Genomic DNA, 25,281 nt, shown 5'->3' with positions numbered 1-25,281 from the left:
ATAATAGTTACAATTAATGACTCTCACAGCTTCCCAGTGAGTTGGGGGAAAAAGGTGCTAAGCCATTTTGGGCCATTGGGCAATTTCCTGTACGTAGAAAAAGGTCAGAGACCAGTTGCCTTCGGCCATCAGCATCATCATCACTGTCGTCATGGTCAACGAGAAAGGAGCAGCTTTTGGGCTCTTTCTCTGACCAAATTTTCATTGTTATCAATTGATCAATTGCCCTTACTATTTTATATAGTGTTTACCTCACTAAGAAGCGTGTGAGATCCCTATTTTGAAAATCCCCCGAAGAAGGTCACGAAGCGTTCAACCTCGCTGTGGTTGGTGTGTTCTGTTTCTCCAACAAACCAGAGGATACTTGTGACGATCGTGTGTTTCCCAAGGGATAAACCGGTCGTGCAGGGTTTATGTTGGCAGAGAGTGCTGGGCGTAGTCTGAGCAATAGGTTGTAAGTCACGTCTGGTAATATGCTCAATGGTATTGAGTGTAACCAAGTTGTATTGATAGCTGAGGTAGCTAGTACATAAGAAAGTACAATGAGCGTGTTCTATATACTTGGGATCAATCCTTGGACCGACGTTCTCTGGGTTCGGTCCATTGGTAGGGCCGACGTTTTCAACGTTCGGTCCTGGGACCCATGGGAGCGACGTTCGGTTTCCTCGGTCCTGCTTAGTCAGAGTGTTTTCTGCCATGCTTCCCCGCCTGGCCCATGTCATGGCCGTGACACGAGGTTCCCTCCCCGTTGGTCTTGTCCTCAAGACCAGTTTCAGCGGCCAAGTGTTGTCGGTGGGTAACTCTGACTTGTAAAAATTTCCTTTGCTGACGTGATGTCAGGCCGGGTTTCCAAGCGTACTTCTTTGCGAAAGCTTTCCGAAGCGCAGGGTCTTTCTGCTTATATTGAGGCTTTTGGTTCCGAAATCATGCCTTGTACTCGTTGTTTCCGCCAGGGTCTGTCCTGTAAGGTGGTTTCCGATCGTTCCAACCGTTGCTCCAATTGTGTTGATGCGAAGGTTGTGTGCGATGGGGCCGGCGTGGCTTCCTTCCGTGAGTGGGTGTCAGTGCTTTTTCACGGCGGTTTGGCTGATTTCTTGTAGTTGCGAAAATATCCGGGAGCGCAAACGCCTGGAAGGTGAGGAGGCTGAAGCAGAGGCTGCTTTGGAGGAGGCGATGGCTAGCTTGCCCGCATTCGGAAGCAGAAGAGGTTGCTCAAAGCGCGTGGTGACGAGGCTTTTGAGCGCGGCTTACGTGCCTTGAGGAATCGGGCGAGCTCCGTGAGGAGTCGTCCGCTGTTGTGGAGGCGCATTCTTTGGGGCCATTGACTTGATTGATTGGAACGCTGTTGGTCTTGACGAGCCTGTGCTTGGCGTTGTTGGTGGAAGTCCTTCAGAAGGCGTTGTGCACCAGTGAGGTGTTCTGGGGGTTCCCATGTGTTTTCTGAGTCGGGGTAGTCCTTCCATTTGATGAAATACATTGTTTTGCCATTGATTTTGTTCATGTCGAGGATGGCTTCTACGATGTATTCTTCTGGTCCGTCGATTTCTGTGTCTGGTTCTTTATTTGTTTTCACCTGGATGGTGTCTTGTGCTGGCTCGAGTAATGAAATGTGAAAGATTGGATGGAGCTTGACCTTGGGTGGTAAGTCCAGTTCGTAGTTATGTTTCGAAATTTTCTGCTTAATCTTGTATGGTCCGATGTATTTGTAGTCGAGTTTTTGTTTTGTCGTTTTGTTTCGATGTTTTTTGTTGCGAGGTAGACCATGTCTCCCTCCGAGAGGATCGGTCCTCGATTCTTTTCTTATTGGCGTATGCCGTCATTTTGTTTCTGACGAATTCGAGTTCTGTTTTCATTTCTTCATGTAGGTTTCGTAATTGGTCGCTGGTGAGGATCGCCTTGGGGTTGATGATGGCGTCTCGGGATTGTCGGTAAATGTCTGGTGTGAACCCGAAATTGGCGTATGCTGGTGTGACCTTGGTGCTTTCGTTGGTTGCTGTGTTGTAGGCTAGCTGGGCAGCTGGTAGCTTTTCAACCCAGTTGTTTTGCTCGTAGTTGATATAGCATCGGAGGTATTGTTCCAGTGTTTGATTCATGCGTTCCGTTTGTCCGTCTGTCTCCTTGTGGTATGCAGTGGAGAGTTTGTGATTGATTCCCAAGTATCCTGTGAGGCTCTGCCAGAATTTTGATGCAATGGTGGTCCTCGATCTGTGATGATCTCGAGTGGTAGTCCATGTGTTTTGGCAATGTGGAAATAGAAGAGATAGGCGAATTCTTCGGCCGTTGTTGCTTCTCTATAAGGTATGAAATAGGAGAATTTCGTGAGTCTGTCCACGATGACGAGAATGCTATCGTAGAAGTTTCCAGTGGCTGGTTCTTCTGATAGGGGTAGTTTGGTGATGAAATCCATAGTGATTGAGTCCCATGGTTGTTGTGCAACTGGGAGTGGTTGTAGTTTTCCGTATGGTTTGTGGCGTCGTGCCTTGGTTTTCGCGCAGAGGTCGCATTGGTTGGCGATGGTTGAAACAATTTTCTTCATATTAGGAAAAGTAAACGTCGTTTTGACTCGTTCTAGGGTTTTATTGATTCCTTGGTGTCCGTGTAGCAGGTGTTTGTGTATTTCGCGTACGAGGTCGTGTTGTAGTTCCTGTGGTACTTGTTGTTTGTCTGTTTTCTCATTGTCTGGGAGGTGTTGGTTGTATTCTAGGATTCTCGTGAGTAGTGGATTGCCCTGTTCCACTGTGTAGGTTGTTGCAATGATTCGTTGTGTGAGGTGTCCTTCCTGCGTGAACTGCAAGAGTTGTTCCTTTGTCTTGGTTCTTCCCGTGTCTAGGTCGGGGCGTCGGCTGATGGCATCGGCTCTGCCGTTCTCCGTTCCTTTGACGTGGATGATGACGTAGTCGAATTCTGAGAGGTATTCGGCGTACCGGAGTTGGCGTCCGCTGAGTTCTTGTGTTTTCGCGAAGTGGGTGATGTTCTTGTGGTCCGTATATACCTTGATCTGGTGTTGGCTTCCTAGGAGATAGTGCCTGAATTCTTTGAAGGCGTTGACGATTGCGAGGAATTCTTTGTCGTAGATGGGGTAGTTTAGTTCCGCTCCATGTAGCTTGTGGGAGTAGAATGCGATTGGGTGTAGGAGTCCTTTGTCGTCTCGTTGTCCAATCTGTGCGCCTAGGGCGAAGTCCGAGGCGTCGGTTTCGAGTTCGATTGGTTGAGATGGGTCGAACATCTTGAGCACTGGTTCGCTCAGGATGAGTTCCTTGATTTTGTCGAAGGCGTCCTTGGCTTTGTTCCCAAATACGAAGGTCTTGTCCTTCTTCGTAAGTTCCGTCAATGGTGCAGCTATCCGTCCGAAGGCTTTGAGGAACTTGCGGTAGTAATTGGCGAATCCAAGGAAGGCTTGTACTTCCTTGACGTTCGTTGGTTCTTCCCATTCCTTGACCGCTGAGACCTTCTTGGGGTCCATTCGTATCTCGTTGTGAGAGATGATGTGTCCGAGGAATTCCACTTCCGGGGCGTGGAATTTGCTTTTCTCGGGTTCCACTAACAACTTGGCGTCTTGTAGTGTTTGCAGTACCTTGTGGACGTGTTCCGTGTGTTCTTCCTCCGTTTTGGAGAAGATGAGGATGTCATCCAGGTAACATACAACGAATATGTCCAGATGTTCTCGTAGCACGTTGTTGATCATTCGTTGGAATGCAGCAGGTGCATTGGTGAGTCCAAAGGGCATAACGAGGTACTCGAATAGTCCGTACTTAGTACGAAAAGCGGTTTTCCATTCGTGTCCTTCTTTGATCCGAATAAGGTTGTAGGCTCCTTTGAGGTCGAGTGCTGTGAAATACTTCATGCCAAAAAGCCGATCCTTCAATTCGCTGATGAGAGGTAGCGGTGTGCGATCCTTGACCGTAATGGCGTTGAGCATCCTGAAGTCGACACAAAGCCGGAGCTTTCCGTTTTTCTTCGGAACGAACATGACGGGGTATCCGACAGATGACTTGCTTTCCCTGATATATCCTTTCCGTATCATGTCTTCGATGTATTCCTTCAACACTGGTAGTTGTGCTTCGTTGAGTGGGTAGAGTTTGCTGAAGCCGGGTTGCTTCCCATCGATGAACTCAATTTCTAGGTCGTAGTGTGTATGCTCGGGTAGGCCTGTTTCGAGTTCTTCCGCGAAGAGTTTCTTGTAGATGCGATACTGCCATGGAATGTTCTTGAGTCGCTCTTCTTCTTCCGGGTTATCCTGTGGTTTCTTTTGTGGAGCTAGGTCCTTTTCGAGTTCATGAAACTGTTGCATGACTCGTGCGATCATCCTTTGTCGCTGTCGTTTTCGTCCTTTTTGATGTTTGTGTCTTGTCCCTGTGGGTGGAGAGGTGTCTCGTGTTGGCCTCTGCCTGGCTTCTCCGGTTCCTTCGGTAGAAGTTTGAGATCTCGTGTCGTATTCTGAGTCGTCATTTGCTGTGGAAGGTGTCTCATCGTTGAAAGAGAGCACTTGGCCAGTCTTCCAGTCAAAATGTGGGTTGAATCGTTGTAACCATGGGTACCCGAGTACAAGATCATGTTGCTTGTTCGGTACAACGTCGAATGAAATGCCCTGGTTCTTTCCTTCAACGAAAACTTTGAGGTGATCAATCTCGCTGTCGATGATACCGTTGTTGTAGTCGAAAGGGGTTCCTTCTAGGTTGACAACCGAGTAAGGCGTCTGTTTGTACCTCCATGGTAGCCTGAGCCTATTCGCCGTTGTCGGGTCGAAGTAGTTCTGCTCAGCTCCGCTGTCCACTAAAGCGTTCAACCATTCTCCTCTGACTCGTACTTTCAGTTCTAGGCATCGTCGCCTGTGTACTCCGGTGGTGGAGTAGAGGGCCTTCTGGGGTAATGTATTCCCTTGTTCATCCACCCGTCGCCCTGTGTCGGATGGGGTGTCTAGTTTTTTGACATTGCCAGAGCGTAGTTTGTGTGATCAAATTCACACTCGCTGTTTGCGCAGGCGTCGTAGTCGTGCGTGTCGTCCTTTTTGTGCAGCCAGTCCTGGTACTGCCGTTCTTGTTCGGCTCCGGGGTCTTCTTCGTTTTCCTGGCTGATCGTCTTTTGCCAGTCCTCGATCTTGTGAGTGATCCGTTTCTTCTCCTGAGTGGCGTGGTAGAGTTTTGAAGAATATCGCGCGTTCGCGACGCCGATGGATTCATACCAGTGTACCACTTTGTACCCTTCCGTTTCGTACCATAGGTAGGGTTTATGGTTTGGTTGATGTGGTAGTGGGACGGGGAAGCAATCTTGCTCTTGCTTCTCCTCTCGGTGGGTTTCGCACCAATGGTGTTGGCACGACATCCAAGAGATGCTAGCATGCTCCTGGTGTGTCGGGTATGTCCTTACGTCGTCTCGTGGATTGAAAGGTGCTTCCGGATGTCGAGGGTTTTCGGCCAATTCCCGATGGTAGGCTCGAATGCAAATTTCTTGCTCATCTGACGTTTCCACATGTTCTCGTGCGGTCTGGATGTACCTTTCCCTTAGGCTGTTCCAGTACCTGTTATTGTTTTCGTCGTACAGTTGGGGGTAGTCTTCCTCCTCCCATAGTTCTTTGTCGCTTTTCCGGGGCTTCCTAGAGCGCTCCTGGCGTAGTTCTCTCTGTAGTTGTCGAGCCTTGTGCTCGAACTTGGTTCGATTGATGTTGCTACTGCTTGTCTTGGCAATCCAATCATTGCGTGGCAGTCTGCTGTGTTGGTCTGTTTTTTGTCGTTCGCAGATTTCATCGTATTCCCGTGATGCCTCAATCTGGTGTCGAGGGCATAGGGTATGGTTGCACCGTGTGGGGTCATCTTGTCGGCAGTCCCTTCGGTGGACTGTGGCGGGCACCAAAAGTTGTTCCTTCTCTTCGTATCCCACAATCCATTTCTTGTGGTCAAATCCTTCTGCGGCGGCTTCTTGGAAGTCGGCTTGTTCGTTCGATGGTTGTTGTGCTGAAGGGGGTGTCGTGGGTTCTTCGATTTTGGGTTCGGCGCGTCTGGTCACGGCGATGGTACGTTGTGACATCAAGTTGCCTGGTTGCTGTCTTCCCTTGTTGGGCTCTGGGAGTGGTTTCCATCCCACGTGTTCTGTAATGTGCGAGCGGTTGTTCTTTTGAGGTTTGACTGGTTCGTGGAGTCGTTCCTTCGTAATGTTGTTGATCATATAGTTGCCTTCCGCCTGTTTTTCTGAGAGGTATACTTGGCTGTGTGGCATGTCCAGCTCATCTGGTTGGATGCCGGTTTTGTCGTATCCTTGTCGAGCCATTCCGAGTGTTCTAACGGTGCGGATGGCCGTCTGGGGTTCGGTATCTGCCCAGGTGGATCTTACCTGTTTCTTACCTTCTGGGAGGGGTTGTCGTGGCCTTGGTTGATAGCGTCCCTCCTCCGTATCCCGCTGCTTCTTTCGGCATTCATTTGCCTTGTGTCCCTTCTTGTGGCAGTAGTAACATTCAATGTCCTTGCTGTCCTTCTGGGCTGCTCCAAGTTCCATAGGTCCTGCGTGGGTCCCGTAGGAGGTGTTGCCCTGGTCTGTTCTCGCCTTCGAGATTGGTTGGCGTTGTTCTTATTGCCCCAAATTCGTCCTTTGTTGGATTTTTCCATGCGTCGTTCAAACTGTCGGTTGTCGATCTTGATAGTCATGTCGATGTAGTCCTGGAGATTGTCGGGTTTTTCCGTTTTGCAGAGTTCGTCCTTCACCTCATCCTTGAGTCCTTCGTAGAAAGCAATCTGAAGGGCACTTGTTCCCCAATTGAGAAATGAGGTGATTTGTGTGAACTCGGCTGCGTAGGTCGAGGCGGCCTTTGTCTGTCGCAGGTTCTTGAGTTTCTGCGTGGCCTGTTGTTCTTCATCGATGGTTCCGAAGTTGCGTCTGATCGCTTCTTCAAAGTTTTCGTATTCGGCGAAAAGGAGTTGTGTTTCCTCGGTGGGTTCATTCCCGAGAAAGTCGCGCAGCTTGGGTTCAAACCAAGTGAGTGCGTTACCCGTGAGGCATCTGCTGGCGTGTAGGACCTTGCTTTCGGCACTGGCCATCCTGGTGGGAAAGTACCGTTGGTATGCTCTGAGGGACGTAAGAAACGTCCTGACGTGGGTGGCCTGTCCGTTGAATGGTTCTGGGTCCTTGGGTTTGATGATCTCGCCGATGTCTTTGTGGGTAGTACCAGCGGCGGTGTGCTCGAACGTCAGGTTGCCGAGATCGTGAACCTGCTGTTGTGCCAGGTCATTTTGCTGGGCTTGGAGCGTGGTGAGTCGGTCGATCCGGTTCTGTTGTTCGTTGATTGTTTGCTGGTATTGCTGCTGTTGCTGTTCCATGGCTTGGCGGAAGCGTTCCTGCATGTCGTTCATGGATGCCTCCATGCTGGCCAATCGTTCCTGAGTGATCCTGGCGTTGTTGCGTGCGCCGTCCAGGAGGTTGTTATGCTGGATGCTCAGGTGGTTGTACTTATTTCTGAGTTTGCGGACTTCATCTTCGTGTGAGGCCGGGACGATGTGTTCTTCGCCATCGTCATCAGTGTCCATCGGGATGTTAGGTTCCTCTGGTTTGGTCGCGGGCTGTCCCTGTTGGGGGTGACAGGCAGCTTGCTGCGAGGGGTAGAAGGAGATCCAGTGTTGGGTGCCATGGTAACAGTATTGCTCAGAGTATGCAGTACACTACTGAACAAGAGCTATCAACGTGTGACGATCGTGTGTTTCCCAAGGGATAAACCGGTCGTGCAGGGTTTATGTTGGCAGAGAGTGCTGGGCGTAGTCTGAGCAATAGGTTGTAAGTCACGTCTGGTAATATGCTCAATGGTATTGAGTGTAACCAAGTTGTATTGATAGCTGAGGTAGCTAGTACATAAGAAAGTACAATGAGCGTGTTCTATATACTTGGGATCAATCCTTGGACCGACGTTCTCTGGGTTCGGTCCATTGGTAGGGCCGACGTTTTCAACGTTCGGTCCTGGGACCCATGGGAGCGACGTTCGGTTTCCTCGGTCCTGCTTAGTCAGAGTGTTTTCTGCCATGCTTCCCCGCCTGGCCCATGTCATGGCCGTGACACCTAAAATGCGGCGTAGAAGGCTAGAAAGAACTTAGTCTTTAAAATATATATTATTAAGTATTAGATTAGATACTTAATTTCTTAACTATATGCCTATTTAAGTATAAAAAAAGCACCTAATATTAAGAGGCTAAAGCAAATAAGATAAATAAGGCAGTATATAGAGTATAATAATCTTATTTTCCTTATAATATATATGTATAGCGAGCCGGATAGCAAGCGAACTAGATAGTAATACTATGCACTTAAAAATAGCTAACCTTAAACTTCTAAAAACTGTTATAAAATAGCTAAGAGCTTAAAAAGAGTATTTTCTTAAATCTAATTAAAAGAGTTATAAGTTTATAATTTTTTTATATTTTTAAAAAATTCCTTTAATTTAAAAAAAAATAAAAAACTAATATAAACAGTGCGAATAAGAAATTCTTAAATAACTTACTTATTAATTTTTTTAAAAATCTAAAAAAAATTACTAATAAGTTTTAGATTTTTTTTAAATTTTATCTAAGCTTGCTAGCTTATAAAGCCTAAAATGGGATTTTTAAGTATTTTTTTAATTATTTTTATAATTAGGTGAGATTTATACTATAAAGTAAAAGTGTCCGGTTCGCTTGCTGTCCGGCTCGCTATATATGTACGTTAATATATCTTAAAATCAGCTAAGTAGTGACTTTTATGCCTATCGAGGAGTAAAAGACAGTAGGGGCTAGTTAATTAGCTAGCTATATACTAGTTAAAGTTCTTTAGCCACTTAAGACTAATCTCGTTATTAGTCTAACTATTTTTAATTAGGAGGTTACTTTCTTAGTATTAGTTCGCGAGATAATACTAACCTATACCTATAATAAATAGTAGGATTATTTAACCTTTTATATTAATTGCCTAAATTATAGTAATTTATTCTTAATTTCTAGGCTAAATTAATTTTAATTTTTTATAACATACTTAATAAGCATGCGGATCAGACAAGCATGCAGATTAAAAATCCCTTATCCTATAATATTTCCATTTAATCAATTAATTCTTAACCACCTAATATGCCATAGTCAAATAGAGAGGCTAATATCCTTCTTACGCTCTAGGCCTATTAAAATGACCTAAAATTAAGTCTCTGATGCGCCGCAAAGGTCTATGAAATCTCTTATATTACTCTCTATCGCCGATAGCATAGCATATCTATACGTTGCGATTAGATCCCTAAATTACGTAAACTATTTAATCTAGAGGAATAGATTATTATCTAATTTATTCTTAACCTAGATTCACGAGGATTTCTCCCGCGACTATATGGTATTAAAGAAATAGCTAATTAATTGCTTGCTAACTATAATGCGCTACCTATTAATAAGCGCTAGGCTAGAAACTTTATTAAGTAATACCTAGAGCTTAAAATGTGTTTTTTTCATAAATATAATTATTAGAGGGCTAAATATGAAGATCTAATTATTATTTATAATTAGTTTAGGCTTATTAAGAATATAATCGCGAAATATAGCATCTAATTAGAAGATATCTATAACTTTGACGAGACTGGCTTTATAATAGGCCTGATTCAGAGCGGGATAGTTATCATAGGCATAGAAAGGCATAGAAAATTAAAATTAGTATAGCCTAGAGACTAGGAATGGGTTATAGTTATTTAGGCGATCAATGCGGAAGGCCGGGCTATCTAGCTGTTTATCGTGGTTATAGGCTAATATTACCTCGCTAATTAGTACTAAGAAAGCAACCTCCCGGGCGATTAGGCTATTATGACGTCTTAAAATGGCTAGACTAATAATAAGATAGGTCTTGAGTGGCTAAAGCACTTTAATCAGCATATAACTAACTGATCAACTGGTCCCTATTATCTTTTAATCCTTGATAGCTATGAAAGTTACTACTCGGCCGACTTTGAGATATATTGCGAGGAGAATAATATTATCACGCTTTATATACCGCCTTATTTATCTTATCTACTCTAGCCCCTTAATATTAATTGCTTTAGGCTACTTAAGAAGGCTTATAGTTAAGAAATAAAGCATCTAATTAGATGCTCTATAACCTATGTTTTAAAGACTAAATTCTTCCTAGCCTTCTACGCCGCATTTTAAGCTATTATAATAAAAAAAAATATTAAGGTAGCCTTTAAAGGGGCTAGGCTTATTCCTTTTAACCCAGAAAGTATAGTCTTAAAGCTTAATATGTAGCTATAGACTCCAATGCCTACCGAGGAGGAGGCTAGCCCCTCTAACCCTTAGGTCTTAAAAACCCTAAAGATTATCCTTAAGGCCTAATCTTAGTCTAAATACCTTAAAAGAAGAATTAAAAGGCATAAAAGTAACTCTCTTAAATTAATTCTAGAAGCATTAAAGTCTCTTTCTAAGGAAATAAAGGCGGTTATATATAAGATGGCATTAATAAGGGCTAAGATCTAAGACCTTTGATAGGCAAATAAGGCATTAAGCTAGCAGCGGAGGGCAAAAAGGACCTACCTATAGAAAAGAGGGAAAATAACTCTAGATAAAGGAAGGTAAGTAATTAATTAGATAGATATTAGTGCGTAAGTAGTGGCTAAATTATTGAGAAGTAGTGGTTAAGGAAGGTCAGCGTGACTAGGGGTTTAGCGCTATAATATATATAGTAAGCCTAGTTATAATATAAGAATATATTAAGTAGTAATTAAGATATCTAAGAAAGAATATAATAAATAGTTTTAATTAATTAAATAATTTATTATATTTTTATTGCGATTTATATCTTAGAAGTTAAGATTTTTAATTTATATACTTATCTAATTTATATACTTATTAAGTATATTATCTTTTTTTTTACTTATAATAATTATTTTATTTATAATAATACTTATTATAAAGCTAATCTTATTAAAGTTATAAATATTAATAAGAGTAATATTATATTTTATAATTATATTTTTAATATATATATATAGCGAGCTAGATAGTAAGTAAACTAGATAAAAAATCCCTTAACTTATATTATCTCTATTTAATTAATTAATTCTTAACTACTTAGTATATTATAATCTAATAAAGAAACTAGAATTCTTTTTATACTTTAAGCCTATTAAAATATATTAAAACTAAGTCTTAGAGGTGCTATAAAGCTCTACTAAGTTAAGTATTTAATACTATTTAACTAATATAATAGCATCTAAGCCTAAGTTAATATTATTCCTAATTTATGCTAACTATCTAATCTAAAAGAATAAATCCTTATTTACTTTATTCTTAACCTAGATTCGCGAGGATTTCCCCCCCCTAGCTTCATAGTATAAAGGAAATAACTAATTAATTACTTACTAACCGCGACGCGCTACTAATTAGCGCGCATTAGGCTTTAAACTTCATTAGGTAATACCTAGACCTTAAGATGTGTTTTTTTTAGAAGTATAACTACTAGAGAGCTAAGTGCGAAGATCTAGCTATTATCTATAATTAGTTTATATTTATAGTAAATATAATCACGAAGTATAACATCTAATTAAATAATTTCTATAACGTTAATAAGACTAGCTTTATAATAGGCATAATTCAGAGCGGAATAGTTATCATAGGCATAGATAGGCGTAGAAAGCTAAAATTAGTATAGCCCGGAAACCGGGAATAGATTATAGTCATTTAGGCGATCAATGCGGATGGCTAAGCGATCGCGCTATTTATTATCGGTGCCGGCTAATATTACCTCGCTAACTAGTACCGGGATAGTAACCTCCCGGGCGATTGGGCTATTATAATGACCTAAAATAGCTAGACCGATAACGAGACCGGTCTCGAGTGGCTTAAGCACTTTGACCGGTGCATAGCTAAGTGATTAAATAGTCGCTATTATCTTTTAATCCTTAATAGCTATAAAAGTTATTACTTAATTAAATTTAAGAGATATTATAAAAAAAAGAAAATTATTAGGCTTTATATATTACCTTATTTATCTTATATACTTTAGCCCCTTAATATTAAGTACTTTAATATACTTAAAAATACTTATAGCTAAGAAATAAAATATCTAATTAGATACTTTATAACTTATATTTTAAAGACTAAGTTCTTTCTAGCCTTTTATATTGCATTTTAGGCTATTATAATAAAAAAAAATATTAAATTAGCCTTTAAAGGGGCTAGGCTTATTCCTCTTAACCTAGAAAGTATTATCTTAAAGCTTAATATATAGCTATAGATTTTAATACCAGCTAAGGAGGTAACTAAACTATTAACCCCTTAGGTTTTAAAGACCCTAAAGATTATACTTAAGGCTTAATTTTAATTAAATTACCTTAAGAGATAAGTTATAAGGCATAAAAGTAGCTCCCTAGAGTTAATTCTAGAAGCTATATAGTCTTCTTCTAAGGGAATAAAGATAGTTATATATAAGGTTACCTTACTTAAGGCTAGGGTTAAAGAACTTAAATAGGTAAATAAAATATTAAGCCAGCGCTAAAGGGTAAAAAGGACCTAACTATAAAAAAGAGGGGTAATAATAATAAAGGAAGAAAGGCAAGTAATTAATTAGATAGATATAGATACATAGGTAGTGGTAGAATCGTTAAGAAGTGGTAATTAAGGGAGGTCAGCGCGACTAGGGGTTTGGCATTATAGTATTTATAGTAAGCCTAGTTATAATATAAGAATATATTAAGTAGTAATTAAGATATCTAGGGAAGAATATAATAAGTAATTTTAATTAATTAAATAGTTTATTATATTTTTATAGTAATTTCTATCTTAAAAGTTAAAAAAAGTATTTAATTTACTTACTATTTAACTCGCTATAATATATATAATAAGCGAGTAGGATAAACAAGCGAGCGGGATAGCTAGATTATATATTAAAACTAGGATTTTTAAATAATTCTAGAAAATTTATATTAAGCTAAGGAAAGCTAAAAATTAGAAGTTAGCTTAATTATATAATATATTATTAATCCTAATTTTTATAGATTATTAGAAAAATACCCTATAGGGTAGTTTAGAAAAAGTATATTCGCACTATATAAATAGCTATTTCTCTATAAAGGAGATTTTTTTAAAAATCTATAAAAATTAGATATACTTTATTTATGAGTTAAATAGCTAGAAATACTCTTTATAAGTTTCTAGCTATTTTATTAAAGTTTTTATTAAAGTTTAAAAATCCTAGTTTTAGTGCACAGTCTAGCTATCCCGCTCACTTATCTATCCCACTCGCTTATTATATATATTATATATATATTATAAGTTTAAACTAATTATAAATAATAATTAAATCTTTATATTTAGCTTTTTAATAATTATATCTATAAAAAAAATATATTTTAAGCTCTTTATATTACTTAATAAAGTTAGAGGCTTAGCGCTTACTAATAAGTAGCGCGTCATAGTTAGTAAGTAGTTAGTTAGCTATTTCTTTAATATTATAAAGTCACGGGGGGAAATCCTTATAAATTTAAGTCAAGAATAAATTAAATAATAATTTATTCCTCTAAATTAAATAATTTACATAATTTAGGGATCTAATTATAACGCGTAGATATGCTATGCTGCTGGCGATAGAGCGTAGTATAAGAGACTTTATAGGCTTTCACGGCATATCAAAGACTTAATTTAGGGTTATTCTAATAGGCCTAAAGTGCAAGAAGAATATTAGACTCTTAATTTGACCGTGGCATTTTAGGTAGTTGAGAATAACTCGATCAAATAGAAATATAGTAGGGTAAGGGATTTTTAATCTGCATGCTTGTCTGATCCGCATGCTTATTATGCACGTTATAAGAATACTAGATTTAAGACAATTTTTTCTCTCAAAACTGGACGATCCAATACTCCGCTGACATAATGCTAGCTGTGGAATGACTGTTTAACATCCACGTCCCTGATCAAGTTTTATCGGCCAGGCTCTTGCGAACTCCGACGGATGCGCTGAGTCAGCTGAAGTTGTAAAACACAGCGCGGGGTGTTGACAGGCTGTGTCAATACCTTAAGCAAGAGCAACTTGGTAAACTCCCCCGAACTAGTTATCTGGTTAGCGTGCACAGGGGCCTCTGTTGCTCCGAATGTGGTAAAATTTCGCCTGAACATCAGATCTGACGACGTGCTCGAGATTGTCAGAGCATAAAAGGATGTTAGTTTCCATTAAATGTTCGAACCAAAACACTCTTCACCTACCAACATTCGACTAATTCAACAAATCGCTTGCTCCTCTTTAAAATGCGCTTTCTCACCCCTCTTCTCGTTCTGGGAAGAGTCGCGTCTGCTTTCGTTGGATCCCAAACATATGTCATCCCCAGTGGCCAGATCAACGGCACGACTTCTTCAGACAAACGAGTTGACGTAGCCCCTTTCGATGGCCCTCACGTATCGGTCAATAACGGGTCAGCTTACCAGTGGTGGTACTTTGATGCCGTATCGTCAGATTCTGGCTCTGCTGTGGTCGCCCAGTTTTACCCCGGCTGGTTCCCCGACGCAAATGGCGTCCTGTTGAACATAGCCTTCCCCAATGGAACTCAGAACTCCGGTTTTCTCCCTGTTGGTGGCCTGGAGCTGAGTACTGTAGGCGATGGGTCTCAAGGCTTTGTCGAAGAGGGGCAATGACCTGGTTTGGGGCGTCCGATTTGAGTGCCTATCATGTCACACTCAATCTTCCGCAGGTTGGGGTTTCGGGCAAGATTACGATGCGTTCGCGAGCACCTCCACATGTGGCGTGTGGGCTAAAGAAGGATGGCGCCTCTTTCGAATTTGCCCCCTTCTTGGCCTGGGGCAATGCAGTCCCTGACTCTTACGCTGACGTGGATCTGGTTGTCAATGGAACTGAGCTGTCTTTCACGGGCTCTGGCTATCATGATCAGGTATGTCGATTTGTCCTGTTGCAACTTGATCAAGTCACCTAATATTAATGCATTACAGAACTGGGGGGCCGCGGCTTTTGCTAACGCCCTCACGTAATGGTACTGGGGCCATTCGAACGTGGGAAGCTACTCTCTTGTCTTTTTCTATCATTTAGATCAAAATCTCAAAGTGACATCCAGCATCTTCCTCAGCGAGAACGGAAAGCCCATCATCTCTGGCTGCTCAGTTGGTACAGTCACACCTCAAGGCCCTGGCACATCAGTCCCCTTGAAGAGAGGAACAGATGTTGACAGCTGGGCGGTAGCCATTGATAACCCGGTCCGAGGCAAATATGCCTTCACTGTCAAGAATACCGCCGTCATATCTGAGAATATTGCATATACGCGCTGGACTGGACTCACGACTGGAGGTCGGGTCGGAGGAAAGAACTCTACAGGAGCCGGTATCATCGAGTGGATGAACAATCCAGCACTCTGAATGGCCTTAATGGTCGTTTTAGGGAATGGATCAGGCCAGATGGGAGTTGGCGGGTCTTTGAGTGCTTCAGGCTTTCTTGCTTGAGCCGCTACCTTTGGGATTTTTCATCATGTAGCTTCATTCACTTCTAAACTTCAGGGCAGGTATGTATTCATCTGCCCTTTTCAGAGATAATTCTTAGTTCAATAGCTTAAAGTTGGGGCTGAAGGTGTCCCCGGAAGGATTCCTCCGGCCGATGCCCCAACCTCTGATGGCCACAGTCTCATGAAGATACAATTCCTGTACATTCTAGGGAGGATTACTTACAAGACGATGCTCATCCCTTGAGCAATGTTGCTAGTATGGAGGGTCAAGGGCGTGCTAGTACTAGGGTAAGCATCAATATTTGGATTAAACTAACGTACATGATAAGCAAGTTGGCCATGCAAGCAAGTTGGCCACTTTTCCTTACCCTAAAGATTAAAAATCATAATAAAAACACCATAAATTATCTAATTAATTAAAACTACTTACTATACTCTTCCCCAGACGTCTCAATAACTACCTGATAGGTCCTTGCATTATGGCTAGGCTTACCGCAGACACCATAATGCCGAACACCCGGTCGCGCTGACCTCCCTTGACCACCACTCCTCGACGATTTAGCCACTACCTGCGCATCAATATCCATTTGATTAATTGCTTGCCTTCCTTCCTCTACTGTTATTACCTCTCTTTTCTATAGTCGGGTCCTTTTTGCCCTTCGGCGCCGGCTTAATGTCTCATTTGCTAGTCGAAGCTCTCGGACCTCTGCCCTCACTAGAGCCATCTCATGCATATTTCCCTTTAGTGCCTTAGTAATTGACTTCATAGCCTCGATAATTGACTCAGGGGAGCTACTATGATGCCTTCTGATTCGTCTCTCAAGGTATTCAGACTGAGATTGGGCCTTAAGCACGGTCTTTGGGGTCTTTGAAACCCAAGGGTTCGACGGTTTAGCCTCCTCCTCGGCAGGCGTTAGAGTCCGTAGCTGCACATTAAGCTTCGAGACTATAATTTCTAGGTCAAGAGGAATAATCCTGGCTCCTTTGAAGGATGCCTTGATATTTTTTTCTGTCATCGTGGCCTGAAATGCGTTATAAAAGGCCGGGAGGAACTCGGTCTTTGAAATATGGTTTATAGAGCATCTGATCAAATGCTCAATTTCTTGACCATAAGTGTCACGGCCATGACATGGGCCAGGCGGGGAAGCATGGCAGAAAACACTCTGACTAAGCAGGACCGAGGAAACCGAACGTCGCTCCCATGGGTCCCAGGACCGAACGTTGAAAACGTCGGCCCTACCAATGGACCGAACCCAGAGAACGTCGGTCCAAGGATTGATCCCAAGTATATAGAACACGCTCATTGTACTTTCTTATGTACTAGCTACCTCAGCTATCAATACAACTTGGTTACACTCAATACCATTGAGCATATTACCAGACGTGACTTACAACCTATTGCTCAGACTACGCCCAGCACTCTCTGCCAACATAAACCCTGCACGACCGGTTTATCCCTTGGGAAACACACGATCGTCACACGTTGATAGCTCTTGTTCAGTAGTGTACTGCATACTCTGAGCAATACTGTTACCATGGCACCCAACACTGGATCTCCTTCTACCCCTCGCAGCAAGCTGCCTGTCACCCCCCAACAGGGACAGCCCGCGACCAAACCAGAGGAACCTAACATCCCGATGGACACTGATGACGATGGCGAAGAACACATCGTCCCGGCCTCACACGAAGATGAAGTCCGCAAACTCAGAAATAAGTACAACCACCTGAGCATCCAGCATAACAACCTCCTGGACGGCGCACGCAACAACGCCAGGATCACTCAGGAACGATTGGCCAGCATGGAGGCATCCATGAACGACATGCAGGAACGCTTCCGCCAAGCCATGGAACAGCAACAGCAGCAATACCAGCAAACAATCAACGAACAACAGAACCGGATCGACCGACTCACCACGCTCCAAGCCCAGCAAAATGACCTGGCACAACAGCAGGTTCACGATCTCGGCAACCTGACGTTCGAGCACACCGCCGCTGGTACTACCCACAAAGACATCGGCGAGATCATCAAACCCAAGGACCCAGAACCATTCAACGGACAGGCCACCCACGTCAGGACGTTTCTTACGTCCCTCAGAGCATACCAACGGTACTTTCCCACCAGGATGGCCAGTGCCGAAAGCAAGGTCCTACACGCCAGCAGATGCCTCACGGGTAACGCACTCACTTGGTTTGAACCCAAGCTGCGCGACTTTCTCGGGAATGAACCCACCGAGGAAACACAACTCCTTTTCGCCGAATACGAAAACTTTGAAGAAGCGATCAGACGCAACTTCGGAACCATCGATGAAGAACAACAGGCCACGCAGAAACTCAAGAACCTGCGACAGACAAAGGCCGCCTCGACCTACGCAGCCGAGTTCACACAAATCACCTCATTTCTCAATTGGGGAACAAGTGCCCTTCAGATTGCTTTCTACGAAGGACTCAAGGATGAGGTGAAGGACGAACTCTGCAAAACGGAAAAACCCGACAATCTCCAGGACTACATCGACATGACTATCAAGATCGACAACCGACAGTTTGAACGACGCATGGAAAAATCCAACAAAGGACGAATTTGGGGCAATAAGAACAACGCCAACCAATCTCGAAGGCGAGAACAGACCAGGGGCAACACCTCCTACGGGACCCACGCAGGACCTATGGAACTTGGAGCAGCCCAGAAGGACAGCAAGGACATTGAATGTTACTACTGCCACAAGAAGGGACACAAGGCAAATGAATGCCGAAAGAAGCAGCGGGATACGGAGGAGGGACGCTATCAACCAAGGCCACGACAACCCCTCCCAGAAGGTAAGAAACAGGTAAGATCCACCTGGGCAGATACCGAACCCCAGACGGCCATCCGCACCGTTAGAACACTCGGAATGGCTCGACAAGGATACGACAAAACCGGCATCCAACCAGATGAGCTGGACATGCCACACAGCCAAGTATACCTCTCAGAAAAACAGGCGGAAGGCAACTATATGATCAACAACATTACGAAGGAACGACTCCACGAACCAGTCAAACCTCAAAAGAACAACCGCTCGCACATTACAGAACACGTGGGATGGAAACCACTCCCAGAGCCCAACAAGGGAAGACAGCAACCAGGCAACTTGATGTCACAACGTACCATCGCCGTGACCAGACGCGCCGAACCCAAAATCGAAGAACCCACGACACCCCCTTCAGCACAACAACCATCGAACGAACAAGCCGACTTCCAAGAAGCCGCCGCAGAAGGATTTGACCACAAGAAATGGATTGTGGGATACGAAGAGAAGGAACAACTTTTGGTGCCCGCCACAGTCCACCGAAGGGACTGCCGACAAGATGACCCCACACGGTGCAACCATACCCTATGCCCTCGACACCAGATTGAGGCATCACGGGAATACGATGAAATCTGCGAACGACAAAAACAGACCAACACAGCAGACTGCCACGCAATGATTGGATTGCCAAGACAAGCAGTAGCAACATCAATCGAACCAAGTTCGAGCACAAGGCTCGACAACTACAGAGAGAACTACGCCAGGAGCGCTCTAGGAAGCCCCGGAAAAGCGACAAAGAACTATGGGAGGAGGAAGACTACCCCCAACTGTACGACGAAAACAATAACAGGTACTGGAACAGCCTAAGGGAAAGGTACATCCAGACCGCACGAGAACATGTGGAAACGTCAGATGAGCAAGAAATTTGCATTCGAGCCTACCATCGGGAATTGGCCGAAAACCCTCGACATCCGGAAGCACCTTTCAATCCACGAGACGACGTAAGGACATACCCGACACACCAGGAGCATGCTAGCATCTCTTGGATGTCGTGCCAACACCATTGGTGCGAAACCCACCGAGAGGAGAAGCAAGAGCAAGATTGCTTCCCCGTCCCACTACCACATCAACCAAACCATAAACCCTACCTATGGTACGAAACGGAAGGGTACAAAGTGGTACACTGGTATGAATCCATCGGCGTCGCGAACGCGCGATATTCTTCAAAACTCTACCACGCCACTCAGGAGAAGAAACGGATCACTCACAAGATCGAGGACTGGCAAAAGACGATCAGCCAGGAAAACGAAGAAGACCCCGGAGCCGAACAAGAACGGCAGTACCAGGACTGGCTGCACAAAAAGGACGACACGCACGACTACGACGCCTGCGCAAACAGCGAGTGTGAATTTGATCACACAAACTACGCTCTGGCAATGTCAAAAACTAGACACCCCATCCGACACAGGGCGACGGGTGGATGAACAAGGGAATACATTACCCAGAAGGCCCTCTACTCCACCACCGGAGTACACAGGCGACGATGCCTAGAACTGAAAGTACGAGTCAGAGGAGAATGGTTGAACGCTTTAGTGGACAGCGGAGCTGAGCAGAACTACTTCGACCCGACAACGGCGAATAGGCTCAGGCTACCATGGAGGTACAAACAGACGCCTTACTCGGTTGTCAACCTAGAAGGAACCCCTTTCGACTACAACAACGGTATCATCGACAGCGAGATTGATCACCTCAAAGTTTTCGTTGAAGGAAAGAACCAGGGCATTTCATTCGACGTTGTACCGAACAAGCAACATGATCTTGTACTCGGGTACCCATGGTTACAACGATTCAACCCACATTTTGACTGGAAGACTGGCCAAGTGCTCTCTTTCAACGATGAGACACCTTCCACAGCAAATGACGACTCAGAATACGACACGAGATCTCAAACTTCTACCGAAGGAACTGGAGAAGCCAGGCAGAGGCCAACACGAGACACCTCTCCACCCACAGGGACAAGACACAAACATCAAAAAGGACGAAAACGACAGCGACAAAGGATGATCGCACGAGTCATGCAACAGTTTCATGAACTCGAAAAGGACCTAGCTCCACAAAAAGAAACCACAGGATAACCCGGAAGAAGAAGAGCGACTCAAGAACATTCCATGGCAGTATCGCATCTACAAGAAACTCTTCGCGGAAGAACTCGAAACAGGCCTACCCGAGCATACACACTACGACCTAGAAATTGAGTTCATCGATGGGAAGCAACCCGGCTTCAGCAAACTCTACCCACTCAACGAAGCACAACTACCAGTGTTGAAGGAATACATCGAAGACATGATACGGAAAGGATATATCAGGGAAAGCAAGTCATCTGTCGGATACCCCGTCATGTTCGTTCCGGAAGAAAAACGGAAAGCTCCGGCTTTGTGTCGACTTCAGGATGCTCAACGCCATTACGGTCAAGGATCGCACACCGCTACCTCTCATCAGCGAATTGAAGGATCGGCTTTTGGCATGAAGTATTTCACAGCACTCGACCTCAAAGGAGCCTACAACCTTATTCGGATCAAAGAAGGACACGAATGGAAAACCGCTTTTCGTACTAAGTACGGACTATTCGAGTACCTCGTTATGCCCTTTGGACTCACCAATGCACCTGCTGCATTCCAACGAATGATCAACAACGTGCTACGAGAACATCTGGACATATTCGTTGTATGTTACCTGGATGACATCCTCATCTTCTCCAAAACGGAGGAAGAACACACGGAACACGTCCACAAGGTACTGCAAACACTACAAGACGCCAAGTTGTTAGTGGAACCCGAGAAAAGCAAATTCCACGCCCCGGAAGTGGAATTCCTCGACACATCATCTCTCACAACGAGATACGAATGGACCCCAAGAAGGTCTCAGCGGTCAAGGAATGGGAAGAACCAACGAACGTCAAGGAAGTACAAGCCTTCCTTGGATTCGCCAATTACTACCGCAAGTTCCTCAAAGCCTTCGGACGGATAGCTGCACCATTGACGGAACTTACGAAGAAGGACAAGACCTTCGTATTTGGGAACAAAGCCAAGGACGCCTTCGACAAAATCAAGGAACTCATCCTGAGCGAACCAGTGCTCAAGATGTTCGACCCATCTCAACCAATCGAACTCGAAACCGACGCCTCGGACTTCGCCCTAGGCGCACAGATTGGACAACGAGACGACAAAGGACTCCTACACCCAATCGCATTCTACTCCCACAAGCTACATGGAGCGGAACTAAACTACCCCATCTACGACAAAGAATTCCTCGCAATCGTCAACGCCTTCAAAGAATTCAGGCACTATCTCCTAGGAAGCCAACACCAGATCAAGGTATATACGGACCACAAGAACATCACCCACTTCGCGAAAACACAAGAACTCAGCGGACGCCAACTCCGGTACGCCGAATACCTCTCAGAATTCGACTACGTCATCATCCACGTCAAAGGAACGGAGAACGGCAGAGCCGATGCCATCAGCCGACGCCCCGACCTAGACACGGGAAGAACCAAGACAAAGGAACAACTCTTGCAGTTCACGCAGGAAGGACACCTCACACAACGAATCATTGCAACAACCTACACAGTGGAACAGGGCAATCCACTACTCACGAGAATCCTAGAATACAACCAACACCTCCCAGACAATGAGAAAACAGACAAACAACAAGTACCACAGGAACTACAACACGACCTCGTACGCGAAATACACAAACACCTGCTACACGGACACCAAGGAATCAATAAAACCCTAGAACGAGTCAAAACGACGTTTACTTTTCCTAATATGAAGAAAATTGTTTCAACCATCGCCAACCAATGCGACCTCTGCGCGAAAACCAAGGCACGACGCCACAAACCATACGGAAAACTACAACCACTCCCAGTTGCACAACAACCATGGGACTCAATCACTATGGATTTCATCACCAAACTACCCCTATCAGAAGAACCAGCCACTGGAAACTTCTACGATAGCATTCTCGTCATCGTGGACAGACTCACGAAATTCTCCTATTTCATACCTTATAGAGAAGCAACAACGGCCGAAGAATTCGCCTATCTCTTCTATTTCCACATTGCCAAAACACATGGACTACCACTCGAGATCATCACAGATCGAGGACCACCATTGCATCAAAATTCTGGCAGAGCCTCACAGGATACTTGGGAATCAATCACAAACTCTCCACTGCATACCACAAGGAGACAGACGGACAAACGGAACGCATGAATCAAACACTGGAACAATACCTCCGATGCTATATCAACTACGAGCAAAACAACTGGGTTGAAAAGCTACCAGCTGCCCAGCTAGCCTACAACACAGCAACCAACGAAAGCACCAAGGTCACACCAGCATACGCCAATTTCGGGTTCACACCAGACATTTACCGACAATCCCGAGACGCCATCATCAACCCCAAGGCGATCCTCACCAGCGACCAATTACGAAACCTACATGAAGAAATGAAAACAGAACTCGAATTCGTCAGAAACAAAATGACGGCATACGCCAATAAGAAAAGAATCGAGGACCGATCCTCTCGGAGGGAGACATGGTCTACCTCGCAACAAAAACATCGAAACAAAACGACAAAACAAAAACTCGACTACAAATACATCGGACCATACAAGATTAAGCAGAAAATTTCGAAACATAACTACGAACTGGACTTACCACCCAAGGTCAAGCTCCATCCAATCTTTCACATTTCATTACTCGAGCCAGCACAAGACACCATCCAGGTGAAAACAAATAAAGAACCAGACACAGAAATCGACGGACCAGAAGAATACATCGTAGAAGCCATCCTCGACATGAACAAAATCAATGGCAAAACAATGTATTTCATCAAATGGAAGGACTACCCCGACTCAGAAAACACATGGGAACCCCCAGAACACCTCACTGGTGCACAACGCCTTCTGAAGGACTTCCACCAACAACGCCAAGCACAGGCTCGTCAAGACCAACAGCGTTCCAATCAATCAAGTCAATGGCCCCAAAAGAATGCGCCTCCACAACAGCGGACGACTCCTCACGGAGCTCGCCCGATTCCTCCAAGGCACGTAAGCCGCGCTCAAAAGCCTCGTCACCACGCGCTTTGAGCAACCTCTTCTGCTTCCGAATGCGGGCAAGCTTAGCCATCGCCTCCTCCAAAGCAGCCTCTGCTTCAGCCTCCTCACCTTCCAGGCGTTTGCGCTCCCGGATATTTTTCGCAACTACAAGAAATCAGCCAAACCGCCGTGAAAAAGCACTGACACCCACTCACGGAAGGAAGCCACGCCGGCCCCATCGCACACAACCTTCGCATCAACACAATTGGAGCAACGGTTGGAACGATCGGAAACCACCTTACAGGACAGACCCTGGCGGAAACAACGAGTACAAGGCATGATTTCGGAACCAAAAGCCTCAATATAAGCAGAAAGACCCTGCGCTTCGGAAAGCTTTCGCAAAGAAGTACGCTTGAAACCCGGCCTGACATCACGTCAGCAAAAGGAAATTTTTACAAGTCAGAGTTACCCACCGACAACACTTGGCCGCTGAAACTGGTCTTGAGGACAAGACCAACGGGGAGGGAACCTCGTGTCACGGCCATGACATGGGCCAGGCGGGGAAGCATGGCAGAAAACACTCTGACTAAGCAGGACCGAGGAAACCGAACGTCGCTCCCATGGGTCCCAGGACCGAACGTTGAAAACGTCGGCCCTACCAATGGACCAAACCCAGAGAACGTCGGTCAAAGTTGATCCCAAGTATATAGAACACGCTCATTGTACTTTCTTATGCACTAGCTACCTCAGCTATCAATACCAACTGGTTCTAATTACCATTATGGATATTATTACAAGTGATTACTTACAGCTTGTATGGACCCGGCATATCTCTCCGAACATAAACCCTGCACGACCGGTTTATCCCTTGGGAAACACAGATCGTCACAATAGCCCTCTTAAGCACGCTAAAGCATATAACGTCGAGGGGCTAGAGTAGATGAGACGAATGAGGTGGTATACAAAGCCGGATGATCTTATTGTCCTAGTAATATCTCTTAAATTCGATTAAGTGGTGACTTTTATGGCCATTAAGGATTAAGAGACGATAGCGACTATTTGTCCGCTTGGTTGTATGCCGGTCAAAGTGCTTAAGCCACTTAAGACCGGTCTTATTTCGGTCTAGCTATTTTAGGTCGTCGTAATAGCCTAATCGCCCGGGAGGTTACTTTCTTGTTACTAGTTAGCGAGGTAATACTAGCCCGCACCGATAATAAACGGCGGGATCGACTAGCCTTCCGCATTGATCGCTTGAATGACTGTAATCCATTCCCGGTTTCTAGGTTGCACTGATTTTAGCTTTTCACGCCTTTCTATGCCTATAACTACTATTCCCCTTGCAATCATACCCATAAGAAAGCCAGTCTTATCAAAGTTCTAAATATCATCTAATTAAATGCTATACTTCGCGATTATATTTACTATAAGCTAAAACCAATTACGGATAATAATTAGATCTTTGCACTTGGCTCTCTGGTAGTCGTATTTCTGAAAAAAACGCGTCTTAAGCTCTGGGTGTCATCTAACGAAGTTATGAGCCCAACGCGTGCCGACTAGTGGCGCGTCGCGGTCGGCAAGCAATTAATTAGCTATTTCTTTAATACCACGAAGCCGAGGGGAAATCCTCGCGAATCTGGGTCGAGAATGAAGTGAATAAGGATCTGTTCCTCTAGATCAGATAGCCGGCGTGATTTCTGGATAGTATCGCGTCGAGATTGGATCCCTTTATGGCGATTAATAAGAGTATTGCGATTGACCTTATAGGCTCTTGCAGCTTGTCGGAAGCTAAGTTTTGGTTGATTTTTGATAAGCCTGAAGGGCAAGAAGCATTCTAGCCTCATAATTCGTAGATGATATGCTGGGTGATTAGGAATCAGTTGATCAAATCGAGAAGATGTTAGGTGAGGGATTTTGGCCCAACTTGCTTGCATGGCCAACTTGCTTATCATGTACGTTAAGCAAGTACCGTTCCCTGA

The 25,281-nt window shown here is 44.3% G+C and overlaps 4 protein-coding genes across 4 annotated transcripts; 2 read left to right on the top strand and 2 right to left on the bottom strand.

The window, feature by feature from the left end:
* Positions 1-2,568: 2,568 nt before the first annotated feature.
* On the bottom strand, positions 2,569-7,514 carry LRP88_13019 (uncharacterized protein; the record flags this gene model as incomplete). The annotated part of the gene is made up of 4 exons (XM_083249403.1): positions 2,569-2,644; positions 2,790-4,773; positions 4,965-6,274; positions 6,328-7,514. 4 exons carry the CDS (start codon positions 7,512-7,514, stop codon positions 2,569-2,571), a joined length of 4,557 nt encoding a protein of 1,518 aa, XP_083093737.1.
* Positions 7,515-14,219: 6,705 nt separating this feature from the next.
* Positions 14,220-14,954, top strand: LRP88_13018 (uncharacterized protein; the record flags this gene model as incomplete). Its single annotated transcript, XM_083249402.1, has 3 exons — positions 14,220-14,561; positions 14,660-14,857; positions 14,916-14,954. The coding sequence occupies 3 exons, from the start codon at positions 14,220-14,222 to the stop codon at positions 14,952-14,954; spliced, it is 579 nt and encodes a 192-aa protein (XP_083093736.1).
* Positions 14,955-16,953: 1,999 nt separating this feature from the next.
* On the top strand, positions 16,954-21,999 carry LRP88_13017 (uncharacterized protein; the record flags this gene model as incomplete). The annotated part of the gene is made up of 6 exons (XM_083249401.1): positions 16,954-19,030; positions 19,378-19,605; positions 19,795-19,994; positions 20,311-20,994; positions 21,045-21,778; positions 21,924-21,999. 6 exons carry the CDS (start codon positions 16,954-16,956, stop codon positions 21,997-21,999), a joined length of 3,999 nt encoding a protein of 1,332 aa, XP_083093735.1.
* A 1,154-nt stretch (positions 22,000-23,153) lies between these two features.
* On the bottom strand, positions 23,154-23,850 carry LRP88_13016 (uncharacterized protein; the record flags this gene model as incomplete). The annotated part of the gene is made up of 3 exons (XM_083249400.1): positions 23,154-23,470; positions 23,521-23,729; positions 23,783-23,850. 3 exons carry the CDS (start codon positions 23,848-23,850, stop codon positions 23,154-23,156), a joined length of 594 nt encoding a protein of 197 aa, XP_083093734.1.
* Between the last annotated feature and the right edge of the window lie 1,431 nt (positions 23,851-25,281).

This window comes from Fusarium phalaenopsidis (assembly GCF_050370095.1).
Source record: "Fusarium phalaenopsidis strain FUZ10S chromosome Unknown contig_32332, whole genome shotgun sequence".
NCBI lineage: Eukaryota > Fungi > Ascomycota > Sordariomycetes > Hypocreales > Nectriaceae > Fusarium > Fusarium phalaenopsidis.
Note: the sequence above shows the minus strand (reverse complement) of the source record. Positions and strands in the feature narration are given on the sequence as shown.